At 39.2% G+C, this 10,561-nt stretch overlaps 1 protein-coding gene across 1 annotated transcript in view; it reads left to right on the forward strand.

The window, feature by feature from the left end:
• Window positions 1–9,939, forward strand: part of myo5c (myosin VC) — a 15,656-nt gene extending 5,717 nt beyond the window's left edge. The window contains exons 18-40 of the mRNA XM_014013572.1: window positions 1,861–1,972; window positions 2,046–2,257; window positions 2,347–2,512; window positions 2,580–2,726; window positions 2,797–2,961; window positions 3,068–3,161; window positions 4,999–5,062; window positions 5,145–5,419; window positions 5,489–5,552; window positions 5,618–5,698; window positions 5,778–5,958; window positions 6,049–6,142; window positions 6,238–6,301; window positions 6,374–6,542; window positions 6,620–6,704; window positions 6,777–6,872; window positions 7,024–7,178; window positions 8,380–8,469; window positions 8,556–8,706; window positions 8,781–9,066; window positions 9,141–9,315; window positions 9,398–9,478; window positions 9,549–9,939. Coding sequence (XP_013869026.1) covers window positions 1,861–1,972; window positions 2,046–2,257; window positions 2,347–2,512; window positions 2,580–2,726; window positions 2,797–2,961; window positions 3,068–3,161; window positions 4,999–5,062; window positions 5,145–5,419; window positions 5,489–5,552; window positions 5,618–5,698; window positions 5,778–5,958; window positions 6,049–6,142; window positions 6,238–6,301; window positions 6,374–6,542; window positions 6,620–6,704; window positions 6,777–6,872; window positions 7,024–7,178; window positions 8,380–8,469; window positions 8,556–8,706; window positions 8,781–9,066; window positions 9,141–9,315; window positions 9,398–9,478; window positions 9,549–9,701 — 3,160 coding nt within the window. The 3' untranslated portion in view covers window positions 9,702–9,939. The remainder of the gene's footprint in view (window positions 1–1,860; window positions 1,973–2,045; window positions 2,258–2,346; window positions 2,513–2,579; window positions 2,727–2,796; window positions 2,962–3,067; window positions 3,162–4,998; window positions 5,063–5,144; window positions 5,420–5,488; window positions 5,553–5,617; window positions 5,699–5,777; window positions 5,959–6,048; window positions 6,143–6,237; window positions 6,302–6,373; window positions 6,543–6,619; window positions 6,705–6,776; window positions 6,873–7,023; window positions 7,179–8,379; window positions 8,470–8,555; window positions 8,707–8,780; window positions 9,067–9,140; window positions 9,316–9,397; window positions 9,479–9,548) is intronic.
• The last annotated feature ends 622 nt before the right edge of the window (window positions 9,940–10,561 follow it).

Genomic DNA, 10,561 nt, shown 5'->3' on the forward strand with positions numbered 1-10,561 from the left:
AGGCTGAATAAAGCTTATTAAAGCTATGGCTCAAATAATAAAGGAAAACATAAAAATAAAGTATCCATATAAAACTACAACAATCCAAACAGCACAGTAAAAACAGAAATTCATTCCAAAAATTGCCTAATCTTTTTCTTGCTGTACTAACAAAAATTTGCACTTTTTATGACATTTTTTATTGCTTGCTGTAATGAAAGGTGAGCAATAATGTAATTGCTGTGTCTGTCTGTTAGCAAACTATTTCATGAGTCTGTGGAAAATTGTCATGAAACTTTCAAACTAATCATTGGATGGAATTCTACAACTTTAACTTTTGAGGTCTATCTGATTCAAGATGGCTGCCACAGCTACAGTAGTGAGCATAGATATTAGTGTGGCATACATTAATTTCCTTTATTAAAGCCAACACATATGTTACAATTTGTGGCATATTTTCTGTGAAAAAGAAATGTTTATTTGTCATCTGTTATCTCCCTCCCCGCAGGTCGTATCTCATAAAAAATAAAGTCCGGTATAATATTTAATCAGAGAAACACCTGCTCCCACTTAAATGTATTTTTAATTTTAATTGTGGGTAAAATTAATCAAAAAGGTACACAGCTTTCTGGATTGGATTTCTAATTTCATTTTCGAGAGGAGCCAGTTGAGGTGGCTCACGCATTAGGATGCCTCCTGGACGACTCCCTGGTGAGGTGTTCCGGGCACGTCCCACTGGGAGGAGGTCCAGAGGAAGACCCAGGACACGCTGGAGGGACTATGTTTCTCAGCTGGCCTGGGAACACCTTGGGATTCCCCCGAATGAGCTGGCCCAAGTGGCTGGGGAGAGGCAAGTCTGGGTCTCTCTGCTTAGGCTGCTGCCCCGTAACCGACCCAGGATAAGCTGAAGAAAACAAATGGATGGGATTGATTTTGAGAAAAAATCCTGCAATAATACTCCAGATTAACAAAATTAAATGTGGGGAAGAAGTCCTGTGAACTAATTCTAAATATAAAGTACAAAAAACTAATATACAGTAGATATAAAAAACAGTGAACTTTGCACCATAAATCAGAGGCTTTCAAGACTCAGATTTCAAAACCGCAGAAGCCAGACTTTATTCATTTTTCACTTTATAAAATTTGCATTTGACTTTTATTTAGTTATTGTTTTGATGTGAGACTTTCAGTTTGCTGTCTATAATTAATCTAAGAAAATTATATTTCTGACATGTTTTTATTTTAAAATCTTTCATCATTCATTGACAGAGTTAATAAGTTACTAAAAAATGAAAAAAGTTTGTTTTACTCATATTTTAGAGTAATTTATTTAATTGAACAAGCTCTTTAATTTGTTTAATTCTCATAAAATGCAAATATAAGGCTTTTTCAAAGCAAGCAATTTTGCTAAAGCAAGCTTTAATATTTAATCAGAGAAACACCTGCTCCCACTTAWATGTATTTTTAATTTTAATTGTGGGTAAAATTGATCAAAAAGGTACACAGCTTTCTGGATTGGATTTCTAATTTCATTTTCGAGACAACAAATATATTTGATGTACAAAGGAAATAACAGTGACCCCAACCATGAACCTTGGGGAACCCCACAACAAACTGGTGATAAATGAATCTGTACCTTTATTTGAACACATTGCTCTTTGTTTTTCATGTAATTTACTAACACTTTTATTCATCCTAACCCATGTTTGCAGTTTCCTCTGCAATATTTATGAATGACAGTATCAAATTCTTTAAGATATTTGAATACCAACACTAATATTTTTTTATAAATGTTATTTTCTCTACAAATTCCATAATTGCAAACAAAACTCATCACTAAATCAAGTTTCTATGTTCAAATGTAATTTTTCTTGTCTTCAGGTGGACATACATTGAATTTTACAGCCGATACAGCATCCTGATGTCTCATGTGGAGGCAGACCTCAGTGACAAGAAACAAACCTGCAAGAACGTGTTGCAGAGGCTGATCCAGGTCAGCTGTCTGTCCTGTCTGCTCCTGACGTCACCGTTAAAACTGCACATTCACATCTTGTGTTCATCTCCAGGACTCCAACCAGTACAAATTCGGCCGAACAAAGATCTTCTTCCGAGCCGGTCAGGTAGCTTACCTGGAGAAGCTGCGTCTGGATCGACTCCGAGGAGCCTGTGTGACCATTCAGAAGCACGTCCGTGGATGGAGCCGCAGGAGGCGGTACCTGAGGATGAGGGAGGCAGCCATCATCCTTCAACAGTACATCCGAGGAAAGAGGACGATCCGGTTCGCCCCGTTCCCTGACAGTACACCACAGATTTGTTACCACTCTAAGATTAAGGTTTTAAAGTTGAAAATACTTGTCAAACACGCAGTAAAATGGTGAATGCTGCGACGCTGAAGCAGGGCTGGGCGGCTCTGGTGATCCAAAGACACTGGAGAGGGTACCGCATGAGGCAGGTCTACCAGGTGGTCCGTCTGGCCTCCGTCACCATCCAAGCCTTCACGCGAGGCTGGATCGCCCGGAAACGCTACAAGAAGGTCTGAAACAGAAGTTCTGTTTGTTCATTATTGGTTTAAATCTTCATATTCCGTTGTTGTTACTCAGATGGTGGAGGAACACAAAGCTCTGGTTCTGCAGAAATACGCCAGAGCGTGGCTGGCACGACGACGATTTCAAATCATGCGTCGGCTCGTGCTCAACGTCCAGCTTTCCTACAGAGTTCAACAGCTCCGAAAGAAGATCGAGGAGCAGGTGACGGTGCTTCTGGAGGTAATCCAGCTTTGACTCAGTACTACCAAACTAAATCCCTGTTTCCTGACAGAACAAAGAGAATCTCGGATTGATGGAGCGGCTGACAAACTTGGCCAACTCTAATTCTCAAACTGTGGACAGACTTCAAAGTGTGGAGGTGCAGCTGGAAAGATTAACCACTCAGAAGGCTTCTCTGGAGGAGAAAGGGAGGAAAGCCAAAGAAGAGGCTAGTCTGGTTAGTCCTGAAATTAACGTTGAAGTTTTTGTTTCTTGTTTTTGCATTTTGTTTTGTTTTCCACCGAAGCAGATTGACTGATGTATTCTCCTGATTGGAACTCTAGACCATTGCTCGGCTTCAGAAGGAAATAGAGGAGCTCCGCCTTGAAAAACAGAACTTGGAGAAAAAGTTTGACGCTTGTATCAAAGAGACTAAAGGTAGGATGAGTCAAAATTCAGATGGATTGTGTCGAATCTTTTATAAACACCTGGAAAATTAGGTATTTTTGCATAAATATGAACTTATTTATAGTAGTGTAGTACAGTGGTTCCCAACCTTTGTAGACTTGTGTACCCCCTGAGCCATTTTGTCATACCACTAGTACCCCCTCAGTCAAACATAATGATGAATCTCCAAAACTACAATGTACAACTGATTATTAAATGAATTCTCAGGCATTTTATTCTTTTCAACTTAAACAAAGATAAAAACGTTGCCTTCAAAGTGAATAAGTAATTAAATAAATAAAGCAGGTAATGGCAGGTGAAGCAGCAGCCTCCAAAATACATCAGAAACTCACCCAAATGAGCAAATTCCATGAGATTCTGTGTTTTATACAGGATTCCATTTTGTGTCAATTTCGTGATTCCATTTGCATTTCCCACATTGTGGAAATCATAGGACCCTACAAATCCCAGTCCTATTTTTATTTTATTTTTTTTACACACCTGGGAAATTTTTCCACGTACCCCCTGTAATATGCTCGCGTGCCCCAAGGGGTACATGTACCCCTGGTTGGGAATCGCTGGTGCATAGACCAAGTTGCTTTACATGGGTAAGTTTTATTTTCAGTTAAATTCAGATTATGTAGCACCACTTCACAACAAAAGTCATCAAAACATTCATATACATTATAAAATATCAATTATTAAAAGTTCTAAGGGAGCCTACAGATCGTGTTGAGTCTTCACGTCATCATAATCTCCCATCCTGAGCTGTACATTGGTGACAGTGGAAAGGAAAAAAAAACTTTTAACAGGAAGAAACCTCCAGCAGAACCAGGCTCAGGATGGGCAGCAATCAGCTTCGACCAGCTGGGGTCAGAAAGGAAAAAGAAACAAACAGAATGACTGGTCTGGCTGTAACCCCTTCTCATCGATTCAGCCTCAGACAAACGTGTCTCCAGTTCCTGTGTGGTTTCTGGATCCACCCTAACTGTGGTTCCAGGCGGGTGACACACAGTAAGTGATTTTGACGTCTGTGGATTGACTGAGCTACGGCGAAACTTGCAAACTTTTCCTGGAGAAAGGTGCAAGACTTTTTATTTATTTTAGGAGATGAGCATACAGCCTGAGATTGACAGAGCAGAGATACTGGGAGATTTCAGACAAACTGGCCTCCCGCGGTTACACTAGCACTTAAAAACAGAGCCCACACTAGAACTTAACAGACATGAAGCGATTAGAGTGAGACTTCATAATGGAGAAGAGGCTTTTAAGAAGGATGAAGTAAACATGTTAATGATCGATATAAACACATTGTAAAATAAAAAAACTAATAATCCAAAAATATAAGATTTGAAAGTGTCTAAAATTTGAAGTGTCTGTATCTTAAAGCCTTAAAGAGTTGTAAAGTAACAAAGTACAAATACGTCCTTACAATACTTAAGTAAAATTTTGTTTTTGTATACTTTATTAAGTAATATTTTTTTTGCCGACTTTTTACTTCTAAAAAAATCGTTTCTTCTATTTTGTTTTGGCTTGTTTTCATTCCAACTTGTTATTGTAAAAAAAAAAACTAACAAAAATTGTGCCTCTTGGATAGAGTTAATTAAACTCTGGTTGGATGAGATTTTTTTTAAAACTACTTCACTTTTTTAAACATTAACCATGAGGCTGATATAATGACCAAAATGTTGATTTTGGGTGTTTTTTGCTCAGGCAAAGGACCTAAAACTCTCTAGAAACTGGTTTTTGGTTGTAACCCATAAGTTGAGAACCACTAAAAAGGATTGATTGTTTGCATTGTTTTTTGCCACATCTTTACATCTCACAGAGAGCTTTGATCAAATAAAAAGGAATCTCCTGGATGAGAAAGAAAATGAAGCCCGGCTCAGAAAGTAAGTTACAAAAAAAACAAAAAGCAACAAACGTATTCAGCAGATCGATGCTGATGATGAACGATGAGCTGCTTCTTGGTAGGATTGCAGAGAACAACGCTGAGATCCTGAGACAGGACCACGAGGCGGAGGTGGAGGCCCTGAAGCAGGAGGTAAAGAGACTGAAGGAGGACAGGGTGAGTCTGCAGAGGAAGGTGGAGGAGGGGGCGCAGGTGAGCGCCGACCTGCAGGAACAGGTGGTCCAGCTCACCAAACACGTCAAAGTCATTCCAGAGCTGCGCAGGGATCTGAACCACCTGCAGAACCAGAGGAACAGCCTGGACCGAAGGATGAAGGAACAGTCGGAACAAGCTGCAGGTTTGACAGATTAAACTGAGGGAACCATTTGGAACACACAGCCTGTTTACACTGAATGTTTGTCTGCAGATAATATTAAGAAGATCATAAGGCAGCTTGTTGGTGATGTTGTGGATGAGGAAAAACTTTTGGGGTAATTCTCTGTTTCTCAGTCTCCATTTGCTTTAAAGCATTCAGTCTCACAGTGTGTCTCTGAAGGCTCGCTCCTGTCGACTCGGAGAAGATTTACGAACCGGATGACTTGCTGGCAGCCTTCGAGGGCCTGAGCGAAGCCACCAGGTGTTAATTCTCACCGCGATCCGTTGCAGTTGAAACTTTTACCTTCGTTAGCTTCATAAGGCTTCATAATTATTGGCAGGATTGTGGAAAACCACCAGAAGGACGTCAGGGAGAGATACGAGACTCAAGTGGAGGGCTTGATGTTAAAAGCGGACCACCTTCAAAATGAGAACAGCAAGCTGCAGAACCTGTTCCAGGAGAAAAGTAACGTCAACGAAGATATCCGCCAGGAAGTGTCGCGACTGAGCAGTGAGAACTCTGTATGTTATCACCATCTTCTGTTTGTTATTATGTTTTTACCTTTTAAATCACTGTGATGGATGATTATGTGTTTTTATTGTGACGCACAGATCATACCGGAGCTGAAACAGCAGGTTTCTGAGCTGCAGAGACAAAAACAGGAGCTGGAGGGCGTCATCAAGGAGCAGAGCAGAGACATAGCAGGTGTTTTTTTTCCCCTTTCTGTCCAAAACTACCACAATAAACATCTTTTGTAGTTAAATAATAAAACAAATCTTTTGTTTCTTGTTTTCCGAAAGAAAAAAATACAGAGATAACGAACGTTCTTCAAAGAAGGATTACAGAAGAAAGCTTGCAGCGCAGGTATGTTCCCTTCAAACGGCTCATGAAAAATTTTATTTACACTATTTTTATATAATTTTTTACATGTTTTAGCATCTTTGAGGAGAAAGCCAACAAGCTGGAGGAGGCCAAGATGGAGCTTCAAGGGAGGATCGAGGAGCTGGAAGAGGAGACGGATCACTTGAATAGGCAGCAGCTGCTGGAGGGTGAAGTCAAGAGAAAACTGAGAGAGGAGACGTCCCGGTTGACTGCAGAGAACATGGTGTGTTTGTGTGTCAGAGGAGTGTTAGCATATTCACACAAACACTTTTCATTTTAATTTAACTTTTTTCATTCCAGGACTTTGAAGAGCAGCTCGACCAGAAAGACAGACTAATAAAGAAACTGCAGAGTCAAATAAAATGCCTTGAAATATCACAGAAAGGTAGTGTAGTTCGTGTAAAATCTTAAATTAATGTAATTTTACTGTATTTATTGCCTTTTGTTCCTTACACAGCTAAAAATACAGTGTCTACCATTCCCAAAGAATACCTCGGCATGTTGGAGTACAAACGAGACGATGAATCCAGGCTCATTCAGAACACCATCCTGGGTATTTTCTTCCTCTGCTTTTCTTTAATATCAGCTTAAATGTAGATTTTAAAAAATCCAGACAAATTCAAGCAGAGTAAATAAATATGCTTATCAGAATAATAAATTTGGGTGGATTTTTTCACATTTTTCTGTAAAAATGCTGTCCTCAGATCTGAAGCCTAAAGGTGTGGTGGTCAGTATGATTCCCACCCTGCCTGCTTACATCCTGTTCATGTGCGTCCGACACGCTGATTACCTGAACGATGACGCCAAGCTCAAGTCTCTTATGAATGGGATCATCGTCGCTGTCAAAAAGGTCATCATGGTGGGTTTGCTGATTATTCCTGTAACCAGAGCTGATTTTAACAAAGTGTAAAGATAACCCCGTGTTACGGGTAAATCTGTGATTTGGGAAATATGAATTGAAGCTATAAGAAAGATAACTTAGCAAATAAAAAAATCTTTATTATTAATTTAATAACGTGCTCTATTAATTAAATTTTCACCTTGTATGAAAGGTAAGGTGACTGATTTATCTGCACCGATTTTCTTAATTTTGAGAGATCAGTTGATACTAATAAGAAAAGATCAACTTCTCATCTACCTCCACAAAGGTCTGAGAATCAGCCACTGTCCTCTTTTGCTGTGAGCACTACCTAATGTCCAGTTCAAACAGATTTGTACTGTTTCAAAGGTATTGTTCAGTGTTTTTCAATAAAGTAAGATCAGAACACCCAAGATGTATTGTGACCTTACAACAGCTGAATCGGCAGGTCAGACTTTTTAAAGATCGTGATCGGCCAGAAAACTGCAATCGGTGCACACCTACTATGCATGAAAACCATATAATAAGAAGTATTATTAATAAAAAAAAGTTAATGAGGGGGAAAAATTAATTAAATATTCAGAAACGGCATACCTGCTTTCCAGCATGTCAAAGTTTTAAAACCAGATGTTGCATCATCTGTCAAAACTTTCCTTAAAGTGCCTGTAACATGCATATCCATGAAATACAAAAAGTCAAAGAAAATATATTTATATTTCAGCAACTTGGCATAGTACACATGATTTTACCTGATTATGTCACATAATTGGCACATTTTCTTGACCTTGGCTCAGCTAAAGTGAAACAGGAAGTGACATCAAAGGGAAACTCTCTGAGAAAGAAAACTCTGGTTTTTGTTTATTTGAACTATGATAGTGATTAAAATCATCTAAAGAAACATCAGATTCTTCTCTACAGTCTGTGTTGTTAACCATTTTAGCAATGCTCTGTTCACATGCAGACATTCCCCTTTGACATCACTTCGTCTTACTTCACTTGCAAATATTTCAACAGACTGTTCACCTCAGCAACATGAAATCTTTTTTACAAAATGTTATCATTCTTATCCTTCCAACAGTACATTCATTTTTACTACAAAAAATTGATGTCACAGGCACTTTGTCTATGAGATAGTTGATAAAATCTCTGATGTGTGTTCCTTGTTTTGCTTCGAGGACTCATCTATATTTTCCTGTTTCAGGTTCACCACAAAGACTCTGAGTTTTTGTCCTTTTGGCTCTCGAACACATATCAGCTGCTCAACTGTCTGAAACAATACAGCGGGGAGGAAGTATGAATCTATTCACCTGTAGCTGTGGTCTCAATCTACGTATTCTCACATAAATCGGAACATAATATTTGTTTTGTCCACATTAGGATTTCCTGAAGCAGAGCACCCCTCGCCAGAAAAAGAACTGCCTTCAGAACTTTGATTTGTCTGAACACAGACAGATTCTCAGTGACCTGGCCATACACGTCTATCATCAGCTCATTCGGCTCATGCAGAAGACTCTTGCACCTGCTATTGGTATTTAAAACATCGTATTCACACACATTTGTTTCAAAGCAAACTAGCACATGCTTCCATGTCTTTATCACCAGTGCCTGGTATGTTGGAGCATGAGAGCTTACAGGGGATCTCCAGCATGAAACCGACGGGCTTCAGGAAGCGATCCAACAGTGTTTATAATGACTCCGAGAGCTACACCATATCCTCCATCCTGCAGCAGCTCTCCGCCTTCCACTACACCATGAGCCACCACGGCATGGAGCAGAGCCTGATCAGACAAGTGGTCAAACAGCTGTTCTTCCTGGTGGGGGCCACCACCTTCAACCACATCATGCTCCGCAAAGATATGTGCTCCTGCAGGAAGGGGATGCAGATCAGGTGTGGGCTTTGGTTCTTTGAGAGCCGACAGCTGGAAAGGGTTTGTTTTTAAAGTTATGTGTGTGTGTTTTTAGGTGTAACATCAGTTATTTAGAAGAGTGGCTGAAAGAAAAGGAACTTCAGAGCTCTAGCGCTATAGAAACTTTGAGGCCGTTGGCTCAGGCTGCCTGGCTGCTGCAAGTCAACAAGTCCACCGACGAAGACGCCAAAGAGATCGCTGAGAAATGCACCGAGCTCAGTCCTGTCCAGGTGGCTAATTCAGTGACGCGTTGCCTGCTTACTTTCTGCTCTTAGTGAGCTAAAAAACAAAAACTTGTGTTTAAATCTGCAGATTGTCAAGATCTTGAATTCCTACACACCCATAGATGATTTTGAGAAACGAGTGACATCCTCATTTGTCCGCAGAGTTCAGGTGAGTTCAGTGTTCAGCTTCAGGTATCTGAACAAAGATACCAAACACATCATTATGTTTCATGTTGCAGTCGTTGCTTCAAGACCACGAAGGGTCCACGCAGCTGATGTTGGACACAGATTATCGTTTCCAGGTCACATTTCCGTTCTGCTATTCCTCGACGGCTCTGGAGTTGCTGCAGGTCCCAACCAGTCTTCATCTGGACTTTCTAACCAGGATCTGATCCAACACACCCGACCTTTGACCTCTGACTCTTCATGACTGACTGAGACTTTAAAGACTTTTTGTAACACACCTGACTGCATACAATATGTAGACTTTTATTAATAAAAAATCACTTAAAATACAAAAACTGAGCTAGAAATAGAACATTTTTAAAAATAATATTAATATTTTGTATTGAATTTTGTAATCAGTGTTAATAAATTTAGTTTTGATGTTATAAATGCATTTTTAATTAATTGAATGTTTATTGTGTTTTTATTTAAAGTTTTCTTCTTGCTGTGTGTTAGATTTTTGGCTTTATTTTTGAGAGTGTTTCGTAGTTTAGATCACTAAAGCAAATATTGCACAAAATTTGTCCCGGATATGTTTTTAGAGGATCCAAATTTATATTAAAGAGTTGTTTCAGAAAAACTTTCTTCCTTCTGTGCAAATGCTGATTCAAAAATGTATTGTTTTCCTGCCCCCACCCCCCCAATCAGCTTTTAGATAGCGTTTAGCTATTTTTATCTTTTAACCAAAGGTTTGCTGATTTCAGCTTTTAGCTACTGTTTTACTAGATTTAGCTTTTTGCTTTGTAAATTTTAGTTTTTAGGGACTATATGGCAAACTATAGCTTTTAGTTGAGCTAAGTTTAGTTGTTAACTTGTTTTTCTAATTTTAACTTTTAGCTATTTTGTTAGAATTAGCTACTGTTTTGCAACTCTTTCACTAATTTTAGCGACAGTTTGGGCAATTTAAGCTACTACTTTTTTGCTAATTTGAGCTTTTAGCTGTGTGTGTGTACAGTGGTTTGCAAAAGTATTCATACCCCTTGAACTTTTCCATATTTTGTCACATTACAACCACAAACATAAATAT

Source organism: Austrofundulus limnaeus, unplaced genomic scaffold, assembly GCF_001266775.1.
Source record: "Austrofundulus limnaeus strain Quisiro unplaced genomic scaffold, Austrofundulus_limnaeus-1.0 Scaffold104, whole genome shotgun sequence".
In the NCBI taxonomy this organism is placed as follows: Eukaryota; Metazoa; Chordata; class Actinopteri; order Cyprinodontiformes; family Rivulidae; genus Austrofundulus; species Austrofundulus limnaeus.